This window comes from Drosophila yakuba, chromosome X (assembly GCF_016746365.2).
Source record: "Drosophila yakuba strain Tai18E2 chromosome X, Prin_Dyak_Tai18E2_2.1, whole genome shotgun sequence".
NCBI classification, from domain to species: domain Eukaryota; kingdom Metazoa; phylum Arthropoda; class Insecta; order Diptera; family Drosophilidae; genus Drosophila; species Drosophila yakuba.
Window position 1 is genome coordinate 6,865,073 of NC_052526.2, and position 18,816 is coordinate 6,883,888.

Consider the following 18,816-nt stretch of genomic DNA (forward strand, 5'->3'; position numbering starts at 1 on the left):
CCAAGTTTGGGCTTGGCTAACCGCACGCATTTAATGTCGGCAAAGTCGATTAAGCTTTGTCCGCCGCCAAAAGGCAGCTGCTAACCGATGGAAAGAGGCAACTCTGGCAAGGACATTTCCCATTCAGGACATCGAGATTACCCCACCGACTCAGTTAATGGCTTGTCTATGACTCAGCCACAGCTGCGTGGCAAGTGGCAAGTGGCAGGAGGCAGGAGGGACAATCCTTAGCCACATCCTTATCATTGTTATTAGTCCACACAAAATTCCTTTGCCACAACAAAAAAAAACAGAAAAAAAGCAAGGCAATGAGCAAGATTTATTCCAGAACACAGGGCCGGAAATTGAAAACATTGCTTAGCCAAATTGAAAAGAAATATTTAATTTTTAATGCTGCAGGAAAAAGAAGCAAAGAATTTATATGAAATAATACAAATTCTGTAAAGTATTCGCTAATGTTATTAAAGAGTACATATTAAAGAAAACCCATTTTAGAGTATATCAAACTGCTTAAGCAAACTTTGCGTTTAATTATCTCATGTCAGACATATGTATGTATGTATTAACCCAGCCATATTCAAATATTATTTCACTAGATTAAATTTCAATATGGCTAGACTGCAGAACTTTAAGTGGATAACTTGTGGATTTTGCCTTTCCGTGTTTGTTGCTAGGCAAACAAGTTTCGTTTCGTCTGCTTTTGAGATGTCTCAAAATGTTCCAATTGCCAAAATATTCGAGGAATTTAATTTATGAATCTCCACTCGAGGGTTAAGAGCATGATGCCCTGGCCGCGGGGTTAAAACATCAAAAAACGGAGCTCGGCATAATGCTAAGCAAATACGGGGTTTTCGTGGATAAGCCAGAAAGAAAGCACCAACCACACAGCCTCCCAGGCAACCGTGAACCACCCACTCAGCCACCCAAACCACCCAAAACCACCCAAACCACCCACTACAACCCACTGGGCTCCGCAAGATAAACAAATAATTGGCGATGATGTGAGGTTGATGCTTTTCGGCGAGTGGAAAAGTCGCTGACAGGTGGCAGAGCACCACCCACTTTAGGTTTCCCAGCCAGACGCGTTGCCATCCTTAATCCCGCATCCCTCAAGTAAATGTTTTCATTTCGCCGTCGAGACTAACGGCAATTTGTCTGCCCTTATAAGTGCCTGTCTGTGCCGAAATGCACTGACAAAAATAATTAATTAAACCCAATTACTACATTTTATTTATGAACTTGCTTAAAAGTCTTGCAAATGCCAATTTATTAATGCTTTCACAAATAGCTTATGATATCGGTGTGCGTTTTAAATGATTTGTTAATGTTTAATGGCCAGCAATTTGTAATAGCGAAATGGTTTTCGCTGTGTGTAGCCAAGCGTGAGTGTGTTTAAGGATATACAGCTCATTAAATACAAATCAGCTTAGGCAGCAGCCGCAAATGGCGCACATTTTTGTACGAGCCACTAACGCAGGCGGTGAATGTGTGCCCCCACCGCAATTAAACAGGCACCACCACCCACTTGCCACCTACCCCCCCCCCCATCTGCTGAAAGGACAAGTGTAATCCCACCCCCCCTCTCCCGCCACCCACTGATATTAAAACCCTTGAGGAAATTTCACTTAAGCCGCAGGTAAGACTTGGAACATGGCACACGCTTATCAGACAGACGCCATTGGACAACTCAATTTGCCAGCGCGCCCAAAGTCAATTTAAAAAGCAAATATATAAACGAAAATAACCCAGCCCCGCCCCTTTTTGGATTTTGGGCGGTTGCTGGGTGGATGGTTGAATGGTTGAATGGTTGGGGGGTGTGCACTTAAGCCAAAAGGACATAAACAGCAACAAGAGAGCAGGCAACATCAGGGCAACATCATCATGGTCGTCAACGTCCAGACACTAATTAGTAATCCTTGACACGAGTTCCTTTGTCATTAAATATGCTACATGCGCACCCAAAAGCCCACTCGGCTGTTGTTGTAATTATTTGTCCACAGGTATTATGGCCTGGAATGGAATAGCTTTGCCCCAAGTATCAGGTTATGCCAAAGGGAGACCGCAGGAGCTAAACATCCAGGCCACCTAATCCTCCACCAGAGGCAACAAAAATAAAGAAAATCTCGCCTCATCCCATCCCACCCATCCATATCCGCTTCTATGACTCTATCTATTCCGCTTATTCCACCAGCAGACATCCATGAGTCATAACATCAACAAAAATCTATCTTAACTACTACGACGCACAGGCCAAACACACTCACACACGAACACACACACACACACACGTGCGAATTATGAGCAATCATGTACGTGCACTGAGAGAATTGTTACTAGAGAATTACATGTAAATCACTATGTAATAGACAAGTCACACAAAATCTAGTTTTTACTAACATGGCATTCAGCTTATGTTATTATATATATTTCTAGTATATCCAGTTTTTCTAGTTTTTTCCAGTGCATCATGTGTGGCCTGCAAGATCAATAACCGTAAGAGGCTAAGCCAAAAACTGATTCCCAGCTGGGCCAAAGGCAAAACACCATTTCCATAATCTGACAATTTGTAATTCATAGTAAATATGAAAATTTGATGCGAATTTGCTGCGATTTCTTCCAATCTCTGTATCTCACCACTAGCACATCCCCACATGTGGCCACTTTCTAAAGGGGCCGGCAATAGCCAGAATAGCCAGAATAGCCAGGGGCATAAATCAGATTTATATTCTATTTTTTTTCTTCTCATTCACGCTGCACACTTTGCGACTGCACATGCCGGCACAGTGGCACCGAATGTCATCAAGTAAATCGAAAAATATTAATGTATGTTCAATGGATACTAACTAAAATATAATACTGTAAGTGTGGAAAGCATTAGGATCGCATTTCTGAATTAAACTCATCTATTTTATAGAATTTTATAGTTTGCTAATTCTAGCGAATGAATTTTTCGTTGCATACCAATGTGCGGGAAAAGCATCTGCAAGATACCGATGCTTCGAGTCCTTCTTCCATCTGAGCCTTCATCTTCTGGCTTTCCCTGTCCCCTTTTCCTTTCTTCCTCCACCTCCACCTCCTCCCCCTTAGTGTCGTCTTCCTTTTGGCTTATTGAAATGCCGTCGATGTCGCCGTTCTCGCCCGCCGGTGCAACGGAAATGTAACCGCAAAAATTCAAAGCGGCAGACGCAATTTGTTGCGCACATGTGACGACGCACACTTGTCTGTGTATGGGTGTGAGTATTTGTGCGTGTGTCTGTGTCTGTGTGTGTGTGTGCGTTGCCGGTGTAACGGTAAATATAATGCCACCGCCGACGATGACTCATTATGCGCCCATGGTGGAAACTCTGGGGACGTCGACAGCTGCACTGAGACAAATGGCCACCTGATTTGCTTTTCCGGTTTCCGGTACGCATTTTCACGTCGCATCGCTAAACCAAAAAATATCTCTTTGCCCAAAACACACAAAAAAATATGGCTTTAAAGTAAACAACAGAAACTTTTAGTACTTGTCATCGAATATTTATTTTCGATAAAAACTGCAAAAACAGGAAATCAACTATTTTGCTATTAGTTTTAGTATTGCAGTGAAATTCATCTCTCTGTGTCATTCTCTCTCTCTCTCTACCGCCTTTCTTCCTGCCCTGTCACCACCCCCCTCCCCTGTCACACTGTTGCCACCCCCTTTCTGCATATTTTATGAAACATAACACCGTCCGGTGAAATTGAATGGGAGGCGGAAATGTATGAAACTAGATTTTTTGACACGTTTACAAGTGTAAAAGGAAGCGGACCGGAGGCAAAAGAAAGTGAGAGAAAGCGAAGCAGGAGAATGGGTAAAAGGCGATAAGGTGGAGAAGTGAAGCAGAGAATGCAAATTAGCATAATTCGCAATTTGAACACGATGGCGCCAGCCAGTGCACTGCAGTGGTCAGTCACCGATCGACCGCAGCGCCATCTGTTGGCCACATGCCGTATCCTCTCGTTACTGAAACGTACATATTTCGTATATCTGCCATTTGGTTGTCCTACGTGACAAATCAACAAAAATTGCAAGCAGGGGTGTGAGTTTCGGTGGGTATTTAAGGGGGGTGCGGGGAGTGACCGCAACACGGCTGGACAAAACAGGGAAAAAACAAAAAAAAAAACCATACAGCCAGTCGCACTTTACATAACTAATAGCGGCAAATGTGCTGCAATCGAAATACCCGACTTATATGTACCCTTGCTGGGCAGGAAATCAGTTTAGTTACTGTTTAAGCTCTTAATTTCACAAGAAATTGTACATATTTGAGAATTTAAAGTAGGACTAGTAAGTAGTAACTAGAACTGAAGCGTTACATACCTCAATTTCCTCAGTTTAATGCACTACTGGGTATGTGCAAAGTCGCATGCACAACAAGGCATGGCTCAAACATGGGTCACACACACATTGGCAGACGTGGACATGGCATAAATAAGCAATTTGGGCAAACTGTTGCCAGCTTTTAGGCGTTGTCAGGAGCCCCTGGACTCATTACTGTCAATGGTCAACGGAAATGGCGAATGGCAAATGGGAAATAGGAAACGGGAAAATTATGAGGGTATGGCCCCGGCTTAATGGACAATCTATATTTCTATAAACCGCTTTGGTCACACCCTTTCCAATATTCCAATTTCTTTTGCATTTCCTTGGCAAGTTGTTTACCAACTCACCAACTTGACACATGACAAGGACATGTGGCCAAGGAGCTGAGCTGGAAAAACAAAACAATACTAAACAAGTTTTCGCAACAACTCACGTTCCATGGCAATGGTTGCATAAGTGACCAAAAAATATACACACCCACTAGAAACAACAGAAACAACTTCACCTTATCGAGAACAGGAAAACTTTTTTCATTTTGCCGTGAAAATTTGTAAACATCAGCAAATAAACGAAACTTACACGTTGAGGGGGTTCGCTTTCCCCTATGCCTTCTTTTATTTCTTTGATTTCGTTTGGCCCACCAAAAAAAAGGGGTGAATATTTAATAGAGCCAGTGCCCAGGTAAACCTCTCCAACTTTCTCGGCTCTATTTTTTTCATTTACCAAATGACAAATTGCGCTGGCCAGTGGCATTTGGTGGAGGGGTAGGTACAAAAAGGTGTTTGACTTAACACTTGTTGTTACACATGTTACACCCCCAATCCACTTCACATCCGCCAATTGTTGTTGTTATTCCACACCCCCGAAAAAACACACATATATGTATGTATATACATATATATATATATGAAGTAAGTTTTTCGAGAGACCTTTCAACGCAATTTTGCACGAGTTACACTTGGGAGGCATTAGCCAAAAGATTTCCACTTTCGGAATCATTGGGGATTGCAGGGTGCGTAATTGAAATTGAAAAAGTAATGTTCCCCGCCAAATACACACAATATATATATGTAATATCATTAACTTGAATACCTGATGAGCTCATCTATCTGAACGAAGTTATTTACACCTGTGAAGGTGTAGCTAGCTCACCTAACAAATAGGGCTCATTATTACATAAGGCACTTATTATATGCTCTACAAAAATATGTACTTTAGTGTTGCCTCAAATTTTCAACATGTCAGATTTACAATAAAATAGAAATAACACCAGCTTGATCATAATTTACAAATAAATTATTCAATTTAGATAATTCGATTTATTTCTGTTGGCTTCTCACTCATTCAACACCAATAATTCCGTATTAAATATGCAATAAGAAAATGTCATTACTCAGCCATCGAATGGTAAATAAATGATTGTTCAAACTATTGAGCTATTTGATCATCAGTCTAGAAAACACTTTGATGATTCACTCCATTCGTTGTGTAATAAAACAAAGGCGTGCTCTGTTTGGTCTAAAAGTCACTTTAATTAATTAACATAAAGTCATTTAATGTGGTATATAGGGTAATTTTACGTTTGAAACTAATGAATCATTAAATCAACACAAAGCTTGTTTTTTTGGCTTTACTGAGTTCGAGAGTCTTTTACTAGCAAGTAATTGTAAATAAAAAATTTAGTTTTTAAATTATTATTATTATTATATGCAATTTTATATAAGAATAATTTTCCATACAAAAACTACCACTTTTGCTGGCACATTTTTCTTGAAAATGTAAGTGCCTAAACAATCTATTGACTTTTCCTTTTCTTTCTGGCACCTGTCAGGGTTTTTTTTTTGGGAGGGACTCGCAGCCGAAAAACGAACAAAGGATGAGATGAAGCATTTTAAAATTCCGTAAGCGTTTCCCCCCCACATCCGCACCCAAGTTCAGGCCATATTTTTCTTTGCCTTGCGAATTTTCTATTGTCATCCGGTTTATTTATATAAACACTCAGCGCGTGGACGTGTGTGAGAGCTTGTCAATTTTCATTTGGTTTATCGCAACTGGAACGCAACTTTTCCACTCTAACGCTGTCATGTGGCAAATGCCACTAGTGAACCCAAATGAATGGCAGACACTTACAAAGCAGTTTACAACACTAGCTTCCGTGCGGAGTAGGGAGTTCAAAAGCAACAACAAGCACACAGCAAAAGGTGGCAAAAGTGAAAGGTAACTGGGTGGATGGGTGGATGGGTGGCTAAGTGACTGGGTAGCTGAAGGAAGCTAGGAGGGCACAACACCTTAAGATTGAGAACCGATAAGCTGGTTACTTAAGACCCATGACAAATGTCAACACAACACGCTCCGCTTGCATTTATCAACACTGACTGCTGAGATTTGCAACAGCTGCAATCGACAAGTGCGGAAAAGCGGGTGGAAAATCATGGTGGTGAGGTGGTAAGGTGGTAAGGTGGTAAGGGGAAGGTAAGGCCATTTGAAACTCCGAGAGTTTTGCATTTTCAAGCCGGAGGCGAGGACAGCAGCTAGACTTCCAGGACAACGACAGCCATTAATCATTAGCGCCAAAGTGCGACGTCTGTCTATGGAAAAGGCAGTAATACACACAAAAAAAATCCATTTAACGCAGTTATGAATTTTAAGCATATGCGAAATACTACATAGCATGCGAGTCTGTGACAAGCAATAAGTTTTTGATAGCTTTAAGCAGCAAGGATTTGTTTCCACATTAATATTAAAAAAAAACTTGCATATTGCAATTTAATGGATAATCGATCATACTTTTTCTGTGTGTAGTTAGAGGATATGGGGGAATTTTTGAACAGAGAGTGAGTATAAGTATGCGAAGTAAGCAATGGAGTCCCACGTCCAAGCTTTTCTGCTAAGCGGCTTCTGACTGTTCTGTTGCTTCTTTTGTTGAGTATTTTCATCTCTTAGCCCCCATCCAGCATTATTCGTATATCAACCTCCCCCTTTTCGACAACAATAGACTGGGCCTAAAATGTTTTTTATCTCGTGCCGCAGACGTCTGCATGAAAATTGCGGAAAATCACTTCATGAAACACCGACTTGTACCTCTTTAACCCCTCCTATTATTACATGTAATTTATTATTCATGTCCTTATATGCAGAAAATTCTCAAGAAACACGTACTTTTCAGTGGGATTATATAATTTGACAGTGGCTGGCATAGGAAATGCGACAGTTGCCTTTTTGGGCAGTTGTTGAACATTAAATAAGCCTCAAATTGATGGCCAAGCCATTTGTTAATATTACGTCTGACCAGAAAAAAGAAAAAACGTGACAACAGAAAAAAATTGGACTTCTTGCCCTCTGATTACATTTTCCTCCTTTTTTTTGTGTTGGGTTGCGAACTCTATTTTGGGGGACTGACATCCAAACCCACAGTCGAAAATGAAAGGGGATCTAGAGCCAAACCAGCAACGCCTCCGTTACGGAGAAACTTTTCCGCAGTTCCCAGCTATTTTTGGAAAATTTATTTGCATATTTTTTTCGAGCTTTTTCATTAAGTTTGACGGGCGACCTCGAGGCTCATTAAAAGGCTTAAAACTTGACACCATCGCCAGTACCGCCGACTTTTCGCTCCTTTTGGCCTCGGGCAAATAACTGTTCAAATAAAAAACATTTGAGCGCAACTCGCTTGAAATGAACGAAAGTTTTGGAAATTAAAATACGCGAACTAAAATAAAATGAATTTAAGCACAGAAAGTTTTTTAAACTTTCGTAAAGCATATTTAAAAACTTTTTGAGCTATTAAGTAGGCATTTTATTAAAAGGTTTTCATATTAATAAAAGATAGATAAAAGAAGCATCTAATTAACCATGCTAACGATCCCTACTATTTAATTTTTGGGACTATTTTCTTCTTTTTAGTAAAAAAATTTGCAACAAATTTGAAAAAAATCAGAAAAACGATTTTCGGCAAAATTTCAATATTTACAATTGGTATTTTCTGCATAACTTGACTAAAAATTGTCAGAAAATGAAAAGCATTACAGTTTTTTACTCCTAATTACCAATACTAACCATCCAAATCACTTTTTGACCGACATTGTCAAAATAATTTTTGGCCAAATTTGCACATTTTTTGTAAGGGGTAACATCATCTAAATTTTCAAAAAATGCGAAAGAAATAGAATTTTTTTTGAAAACACAGTTTCATTAGAAATTTAATTACAAACTGAACGAGGTATGACATTCCATATTTGGACCATTATTTCCAATGTTCTGATCAAAATACTGATAATTATTTACGCAAAAAATCAGAAAAACGATTTTCGCCAAAATTTCAATATTTACAATTGGTATTTTCTGCATAACTTGATTAAAAATTGTCAGAAAGCGAAAAGAATTACAGTTTTTTACTCCTAATTACCAATACTAAGCATCCAAATCACTTTTTGACCGACATTGTCAAAATAATTTTTGGCCAAATTTTCGCATTGCATCGTCAGAATTTGCAAAAAATTTGCAAAAAATTTGAAAAAAATTAAATTTATTGTTGAAAACACAGTTTGATTGGAAATTTAATTACGAACTCAACGAGGTATGACATTCCATATTCAGACAGTTATTTTAAAAGTAATGGAAAAAAACCTTATTATTTTATGACGGCAATTCGGAAAAACGGCTTTTGGCAAAATTTAAAAACAATTTTAATGGAAATTTTCATCCTTACCAAACTGTATTAAGCAATTAATTACAAAAACATAGAGCCTTTCTGAAAGTATGCTACGCAATTTGAAGACCCAAAAGTAAATGCTCAACTGTCATAACGAGAGTTTTTATACGTATAAAAAGCAAAACAGGACAAAGGTGTGGCCAAGTGGCAGGAAAAAAGAAAAAATAAACAGTAGGAAATGCGGAGGTAAAATTAATGAACACAATGGGTCAACTATAAATTACAGGCGCTCCAATTTGATCCGGCTAATATGTAAAGACAATTTAATTAAATTCGCAGGCCAGCAAATTGGAGCAAAAACCGCAAGGAGCTGCAAAGAGAGAGAACGAGAGGGCCAGAGAGTGTGGCGAACGGGAGAAGGGGGGCTTGGGCTGAAAGAATGTAGGGGCCTTTCCCCAAAACGATGAGTCATGAAGGTCATGACGAAAGCAGCGGCAAAAGTCGCTGCCAAAACGCGCTGCTTTGATTAGGCGCTGTATGTGTTTTTGTTTTTGTTCTAGCTGTTTTTGTTGTTGTTGGCATGACAGGTTGACTGCCAGACAGTTTGGCAGCACTCTCTCCCGCTCTCATTTACTCTCCTTTTCCCGCTCTCTCGCTCTTGCTCTCTCGCGTGGTAAGAGCGAAAAGTACCGCAAGCAGATGAAAAATCAATTTCGCAATGTTACGACGTTGACTTGCGCACATGTTTGTTTGTGTTTGTGTTTGCCCTCTTATTATTATTAATTTCTTGTTGTTTTGCGCCTTTAACCATCTTCTCAAATTACGCCCATCAATAAGCGTTAATTAAACACCTTGTTGCGGAAACCAAACTCATTGTTTCAATAAAAAATTCCCTAGAACATCACTCACCTCTAGCACACTTTCCTCGTTTTCACTGATATGTGTGGCGGCTGTGTGTTTGTGTTTTTGACTTTACACTGAAAGTTTTGCTCACTCACAACAACAAAATATTTAGAAAAAATGTGTAACAACAATTTGCAGTTTTTAAACTGATTTTCAAGTCACTGTTCGCGAATTGTTCTTCTTTTGGTTCTTTGCGTATTAGAAAATGTTCGCCTAACTTTAAGTCACTGTAGGTTTGTTCGTTTTTAGATGTTTTTGGGCCGTCGGCGGCGACGTGACAGCGACGCCCGCGTTATTTGCGTGCAGTTGCGTGCGTTGCAAAGTCTGATGCTGAACTAACGACACTTCCATCGACAGCCGCCAAGTCGCCTCGCCGCTCTCCCATCCTTTCTCCCACTCCCCCACAACACGTACTCTCTCTCATTCTCGTAATGGTAACAACCCCCGCGAGCGAAAGGGAAAGAAAGAGTGAGAGCACCGGAGAGCACGCAAAACAAGTAGGAAAGTTTAAAGCGGGTGTCTCAATCTGGAAAGTACCCGTTACTCGCAAAGGGACGAATACGACACTGCAGCTGCAAAATAAAATAATAACTGCAAGATATAAACACTTACTCCCTAGCTATTTTATATGTTTATTATATTATGTTATTATAATTCGATTGTTTTGGAAGTGCAATTTAAAATATGGTTTTATTCATTTTTTAAATTTATTAGTTTATTTCATTTAGTTTACTTTATTATTATTAACATAGTCTATTTTATCAAATGTACATAGTTCGAGTACTACATACCCTCGAAATCCACGGGTGCCGGGTATAACAACAAGCATACGGATGCGGATACGGCACGTGCCGCGGCACCCACAACAGAGCGAACGAAATGCCAGCGGAAGGACGAGGAAGGACGGAAAGGATTCGAGAGAAGGCCCGAAAGCACAACAACAGAGATGAGCAGTGTCACCCTGCTTTGCCGGTTTTTGGATTCTGCGCAAAGTGGCAACGCTGCAAAGGCAACTCACACAGTGAGGACGAAAAGTGTTTTTTCACCAAACCGGAAATAAATATGCTGTTATACAATCGAATTCCCCTAAAACTTTTTTCTTCTTTATTATTGTAATATTAATTTCATATTTTTGATTATATAATACTGATTTTTGTTTTACGTTGTTTCAACTACTTTTATTTTATTTTTATTACTTTAGATTTATGACTGTTGACATATCAACACAAATGTTATGACCACTGACTTACCACAACGACTGTGCCCAAAAAATCAGAGAGAACGAGAGAGAGAGAGAGAAAGCGCTTAAGAGACCGCATCGAAACGAAGAAAGCCGAGCTGAGCCGAGCAAAAACGAAGGATTGGATGAGCAACTCACATAGCATACTATTGAGCGCGGCAACTCTGGATGTGGCACTTGTGTAATATTGGCAATTAACTAACTGAAAATGGGGATGATTCCTGAATGCCAGCTGGGCCAAAGGAGGGGGTGAAGTACGGGGAAGAGGATGCCTTAGATGGATGCTTGAAATCAGTTGAAATCTGATTATGCATCAGCTTTATTGCCTAATGACTCGCATTGAACTCTAAAGCAGTTGTAAAAATAAATTGTAAACACAATTAAAATTTATTAAACATTTGAATCTTTATTATAGCCAAACTAGAATAATAAATAATATACTTGAAATTTTACAGTCCCTATCTGCCAACTAATTTGAATTTAATTCGCATTTTAAAACTTTAATCGTAATTAAACTATAAGAATAACAAATGAGAATTTGAAATGGACGTAATTACGTTGCACAAATGCAGAATCATATTACAGCATACATCATTTATGCAGCTTTTATAATTCCATGAAACAATGTTTAATAAAGACGCAGTTTTCTGGAAAATGCTGAGAGAGAATGAGAATACGTACCCTAGAAACCGAGTCTTGCAATTCATCACGAGCCACGAGGCATTCCCACACCACCTTTGACCCCGCCACCAATTAGCAGACGCCTCAAAACGAATTTTCCGCACCAGGTGGATGCCTCCCCGCCCAAAGGATCCCTCAACTTGAAACATGGTTTTTTGCTTTTGTTTTTGTTTTTGGGGGGGTTTTTCGAACTGACAGACGTACGTTTCAATTATTCGGTGGCCCTTTCACGCGAGATGCTCCAAATTCGCATTTGCCACAACAACTGACCGTGGTCCAATAAATCATTTGATTTGTACACTTGCCCGCGGGCAGGCACGGAGTTGGGTAAATGGGTGGGGGTAGGGGGTGGGGCGCGTCCATCCAGGGGACTTGAACTGGTGGCACGTGGTGTGCGTGCCTTCCGGTGCTAAATCAAGGCGAACGCTTTCGAATTGTCTTACCTTTCGATGGAGCCATGGACCAACCCACCACCACCCATTTGAAATGGGAAAGCAACTGTAGTTAATATTTATGGCGATTTAATCTTCTCACTTGAGCGCTGCTCAGTTAAGTTTGATAGAGACGAACCCATGGGGGTCACAGAGCTGCCCAACGTCCTGCATCTCCCCCATTTTTCCCTCAGAATGACCCTTTTCGGTAACTTTTTTTTTTTGTTTACTGGTAGTGATGATCCCGGGAGCAGCTTTTCCAGCTCACAGTTTGTTTTGCGTGTCCATTTAATTTCCGCCTGGAATTGCTTAATCAAACACAGCACTGGGGATAAGCTCAACCCCGCCCCTTGAACTGACTCCGCCCCTGACTCCCCCTTTTCCCTCTGATCTGTGGACAAATCGCTTGAGTTTCATATGGAGAAACGCCAAAGTTGGCTTAATGAGTAGTTTAGCTCATGTTCCCACAGCCATTCATGGACGGGGAAGTCAACTTTGGTGGGGGGTTAGCTACATACATACATATATGAAAAGGTACTGGGGTGGTGGTTTCTGTTTGTATATATTTGTGGGTTAAGTAAACAGCAATGTGCATTAGCAACAAATTGTTATTGTTGCCAGGCTAAGGGCGATAAGCAGAAAGTTAAACTTTCATTTGGCAACGGAATGAAGGAAATCCAAAGAGAAGAGGGGAAAGAAAGCAAATAGATGATGATATTCGTGAATATAACTCATTTTCATGTGCCATTTCATAAATCAAACAGAAGTTGCACAGAAGGTGTCGAAAATACATTTAATTTTGCGGAAAATTTAAGCAACTTCTTATGTCTTTGAAAACACGTTACATAGCAATAGAATTTGTAATCCCAGAATTTCAGTGATTCAGCAGAAGGACTTCTACATTTCCCCCCACGAGTTAACTTTATCTAGCCGAACAAACAATCTACCGACATTCAACTCCATCCCCATTAAACGTATCCAGTGAAGTAGCAAATCGATGTGGAATGGAATTGGGCTTCAAGCTCTAATTTAAATTAATGACACACAACAATTGGACACGCCCCGTATTAAGGCTTGCAGCGCCAGTTCTTTATTTTCAATTAAACAAATAGCTGAATTTGACATTTTCTTGCACGACAAAGGAAAGAAAAGTTCAAAGGAAAAATCATAAACGGAAATAACAAGTCGATGTGAACGAAGAGAGAAAAAAAACAAGAAAGAACGCTATAATCGAGTTCCCCGATTATCCGATACCCATTACTCAGCTATTGAAAGTGCGAATGGCCAGATCGACTCGGCTATTGATTCTTATCAGGAATATATATACTCTATATAATCGGTAACGCTTGCTTCTGCCTGTTACATACTTTTCAACAAGTCTAGTATACCCTTTTACTCCACGAGTAACGGGTATAAAAATGCGATAAGAGCGATGACAGGCCATTCCCATCCCCCTTTCCGACGTCACTGAAGTTCTTATCACGACGACATCGAGAATCCTGCGGGGAACGATGGAAGTGAAACAGGCTCTTGGCCTAGGCAAATGTTTACATACACTCCGCAACTCCAACCACTTCGTTTCTTTAAGGCGATTACTTGAATGTCCCGGAAAATGGAAACTTTGATAAAATGAACACATTGCAATTCAGTTCCATTCATGATTCAATTAGCCACAGACGAGTGAACTTCGGGGGGATAAACCAAAGCACATTCAAATTAGTTAAAATGTACTGTAAAAAAAAAGGGCACCCAACATTTTAAGCACTTTAAAATAATGTTATGCATCTGCAAACTCTGCAAACTTAACTCCAAGCGATACGAAGCATAACCGCAATTAGCCAATCCCTTGCAACATCATCAAAGATAACCAAGTTGGATTTGAGCCACAGATTAAGTCCAGCCAAGTGCTGCGAAAAACGAGTACAAGTATCGAGTACCTGGGTACAGTCACCTGTCAGTTGTCAGGTTGTCAGTGTCAGATGCATTGTAAATTACAAGTTCATTTGCGACTGGCATTACATCCGCTTAAGCGTCTAAGCCCTAACGTCTTACACGAATACTTTGCCAAGCTGCATAAATTATGAGCCATCGCCGAGGTGCAGAGGTAGCAGCTGAACGACAGAGAGAGATGGAGATGGAGATGGCGATGGAACAGGATGGACAAGGTGGACAAGGTACAGTCACCGCTAATGGAACATAATGAGGAGCCATTAGCGAGTGTCGCGGCTAACTGTGCATTATGCACTTTTTGGCGCCAGCGAAGCGTTCAATTGCTGTTTATGTACATTGCTTTTAGTGTGGCTGCACTTCACTGCGGATGTGACTGTACTTCGCGTTCAGAGTGGCTGCACTCCACACTACTACTACTCCACACTCAAATCAACCGACGCGAGTCAAGCTAATGAATGATCTTGCGCCTCAAGCATCATTAACGTCGCAGCTTCACTTTTCACGCTTTTATTTGATTAGTTCATCATTTATTATTATTAATTAATGGCGTTTCGCAGCGCTGGCTGTGTTTATTATTTATCATTATTAAACACCTCAAACAATAACAAATTTGACGCGATTATCATCATAATTGCGGATATGGTCAGAATTCAATTTGTTGTATGTTCTGCGTTGGGAAATCCTACCAAACATAATAAGCCACTCGATAACCAGTTTTATTTCTGTTTTTTTAACTCGGTTTTTCGGGTTCAACTGCAATCCACTATTAAGTTATGATGATGGTGCAAAAGTATTTTTAGACATTAATCCCACTTGAATGGGTTTATTGTTGGGTGAAAATTTGATGGGAATAAATGAGGAAAGTAAAACTTAACTGACTCAGCTGAAAGTTGTACACGACGAGTGGCTAACCTTGAACTTAGCAACTCATTCAGGATCCCCCACTGTTTTCACACCCATTTGTTATATTTCATAGTTTAGCACAACAATAATTATTGAAATCTACCCAGTCCGCTTGTCGTTAATATTTTTTGCTTTTATCTTATATGGATAGTTAATATACTCTTTGATTTCAAAATCAAAGAAGAATAATCAAGGTGCAAAACCCAATTAAGTTCCACAGAATTTCGGCATGGATCATCAGCCCTGAACTCTGGAACCATCCATGGCAACCTGCTGTTTCAACACCTATTAATTGTGATTAGAATTCACAAATCCATTGAGGAATTTTTCGTCAAACTTTTGCTACCGTTTTCGCCCCGTACAACATCATCATGGATTGGATCTTCATCGTCTGTGCCTCTTACCCATCATCATTTGTTCGTTAACATCCACTGATCCCAATCAACATCATCATCACCATCATCAACGCCGACTTTGATGCCCCTCGAGTTGTTTTGCTAGAATCGAGCGGCGACTTTTGTTGTAATGGCCCTCGAGTGAGGGCATTTTTGGTTTTTGGATAGCCCCAAAGCAAAAGCACTCGAGCCAGCGAATCGCGAACCGGAACTCCGCAAAAGTGTTTTTCTCTTTGCATTTATCGCTTTTTTGGGTTTATGGTTCTATCTTTAATAGCAGACAGGCGCATAGATCAGAGATCACTTTAATCAGATTAGAAGCATGGATCTTCTTAAGTCCCAAATAAATAAAATAGACTAACACAACTAATGCAAATAACCTTATGCTTCCTATTTGTAACTATTAAAAAAAACACTTCTTTATACAAATAAGTTTTCAAATAATTTGTTTTGTCTGCATAACAACTTTCGCAGAATAATATTAGGCACTGATATAAGAGCCAACCCCCGAAAAAGGTTGAAACCATTGCTTCGTTGTAGCCAAAATTAGCTTAGCCGCAGCATTTTGACCAAGTGCCAAGTGGCATGTACTACCAAAATGCACCACTCAGCGGGTTGCAGGCCAAAAACCTCACCCACCACACACAAAAACAAGAAGAAACCCGAAAACAAAAAAAAAATTAGGAAAGAGGGCGGGCCTTGAGGGGTTTGAAAAACTATTCCAAAAATTGTTTGCTGGCCGCGTCTGCCTTTGGCTAATTAAACGGCCACAGCAAACAAAACAACAACAACGAAAAATCTCAGCAAAGAAAAAAATCGGCTAAAGAAAAAAAGAAGGCAAAAAGAAGTTGAACAGAAAACAATTAAAACCGAGCATGGAATGTTTGTCGAAGTGTGAGTGTTTGATGGAGGGGCTATAAAACCAAATCGCTCCAGCGGATTCACCAGCAGTTGCCGTTCGAGCGTTCCCCAGATCGAGAATCCGCCTCCATAATCCAACTATATATCATTTTATTTCTTTCTTTGTTTTTTTTTTTTGCAAGTGCCTTGTGTGTTCTGTGATTTGTGGTTTAAAAGCGCGAAAATGATGCGACCTCTGTTGACCGTTGCCCTTGTGCTAGTCGGCTTTTCATCGGCCATTTGGGCCGGTCGCCTTAGCCAGCGGTATTTGCCCACTCCGCAGGCCAGTCAGCTGCACTACCACGGTGTCAGTGGCCAAGGACACGCTCGTCCTGGCGCAGGACATTCATTTGGAGGCGCCTCCAGCTTCCAGCGCCAGCAACAGCCCCAAATTCCCATCGTGAGAAGCGATTATAACAGCGACGCCAATGGCAACTACAACTTCGGGTAGGAAACCTTAAATTTCCACCAACATTCAGCAGTCAGTTATGCAGTTATGAACTAACAATACCCTATACATTCGCAGTTTTGACACTGGCAATGGCATTCACCGCGATGAGACCGGTGAGTTCCGCGGCGGATGGCCCCACGGATCGCTGGGTGTCCAGGGATCCTACTCATACACTGGCGACGATGGCAAACAGTACACGGTGAACTATACGGCTGATAAGAACGGATTCCATGCCGAAGGTGCCCATCTGCCCGTTTCTCCCGCGGTGCCCGCTGCTCCAGCTGGGTAAGTCATCAAACCACTTTATATGAACCACTTGATATGAGTATTAATCGTTATTCAATCTTAGTCGCAGCTCTTATGGCGCCGGTGGATCTGGCTACCGCGGATCGGCCTCATCGCATGTCCCTGCTCCTGCTCCTGCCACTCGGTATCTGCCACCAGGATATCGCCAGCGCAGGCACTACTAAGTGATATAATCAATGGGATGAACAGAACACCCAGTAAACTGCTTTTAATACTGTAAATTTCAATAAATAGAAGCCGCTTTAGGTAATTTTCAAAAAAAAAAACTCAAAAACACTTATTTAAAATGAAATATGCCAGCAATTACAACAGATGTCCTTCAATTCCCATTAAACTGGCTAACCAGCATTAATTTATATACTGCTTTATACAGAAACCATGGCGAAAGACTACGACAATCGAGTAACCGCCTTTGTAGCTAATTTAAGTGAACAACTTCTGTGCCCCGCCCACAAAAAGGCTGCCAAAAGAACACACTGCCACGCCTCTTTGCTGTTTGCATTTTTTTTTTTTTTTTGGTTTTTTGTGTACTTTGACTTTTGGCCAAAAAGCGAAGTATAGTAAGTGCTCAATACAAAAACACAGAGACCCTTGAATTAATATGCAGTTAAGCATTTGAGGTCCGCAATCAAAAAACAAGCTAAATCCCTGCTTTTGCCACGTTACAAACTTTTTTGCGCCCTTTTGGCAAACAAAAAAACATAAAAAAAAAGAGTAAACTTTTTGGCCATTGTCGCCTGGCATTAATCATAAGTAAAGCCAACTTTTGCCAACGTCTGAGGCTCTGTTTATTTTGTGTCTGCAAGTTGCAGCTTTGAGTTAAGGAAAGGTGGCGAAACTTTAATGGGGAAAGATAATGAGGTTTTTAGTTAAAAGAGTTGCAAATTAAAGAAATTTAACTTAATTAGCTTTAAGTAATAACAAAATCATTCATTTATATGCATATAAACAGGTAATATGATTGGTATTTATAATTTGAATCTTCTAGCAGCAAACAAAAAATTCGTATTATTTAAAAGATCTCAAAAGATGGATAGAGGAAAAACCCGCAGGCTTTTCAAATGTTAATGCTGCCACACGATTTTCCCACCGCTTTTCCCTTGTTTTTCCGCCCATTCTCCACTTTACTGTCAAATTTCCTTCTCGCATTGTCTCTGAACTTTCTTCTCTGTCCTTTTTTCGGAATTGTTTTCGATGATTTTTCCCAAGCCATTCATGTCTTGTGTCTTCATCTTTCTTTTTCCTTTCTTTTTTTTCTTTTTTCCTTTTTTTTGTTCTCTTTTTCTAACCGTCTCTTGGTCGCTTAGCATTCGCATTCCGTTTTAGCATTAATTAAAATTACACTGAATTGCTGCGGGGGCAGCGGGGGAATTCCCAGGAAAGGGGGCTGTTGGCAAGGGAGGGGGAGGGGAAAAGGATGTTCTCATAAATTAAAGGCGCTTATGAATTTTATAAATTATTTTCCATGTTGCGGCCTCGCTTGGGAAGATGAACAATTGCTGGCGAAGCGAGGGGGGAAATGGATGCAGAAATGGGATGTCTAGTGAACAGAGGAGATTCTAGCTGGGGTTCTACACTCAACGAAATTATTATATACTATTAGTTTTCAGCTACTGCCAATGTGCTTATCTCCAAGAATGATAGTTTCCTTAAATTCGAATAT

General features: G+C 40.3%; 2 protein-coding genes across 2 annotated transcripts in view; one reads left to right on the plus strand and one right to left on the minus strand.

The window, feature by feature from the left end:
• LOC6524508 overlaps positions 1-18,816 on the minus strand; it is a 51,930-nt gene that overhangs the window by 20,701 nt on the left and 12,413 nt on the right. The window lies entirely within an intron of this gene.
• Positions 16,434-17,416, plus strand: LOC6524510 (endocuticle structural glycoprotein SgAbd-8). The gene is made up of 3 exons (XM_002100331.4): positions 16,434-16,843; positions 16,923-17,132; positions 17,197-17,416. The coding sequence occupies exons 1-3, from the start codon at positions 16,581-16,583 to the stop codon at positions 17,315-17,317; spliced, it is 594 nt and encodes a 197-aa protein (XP_002100367.1). The 5' UTR covers positions 16,434-16,580; the 3' UTR covers positions 17,318-17,416.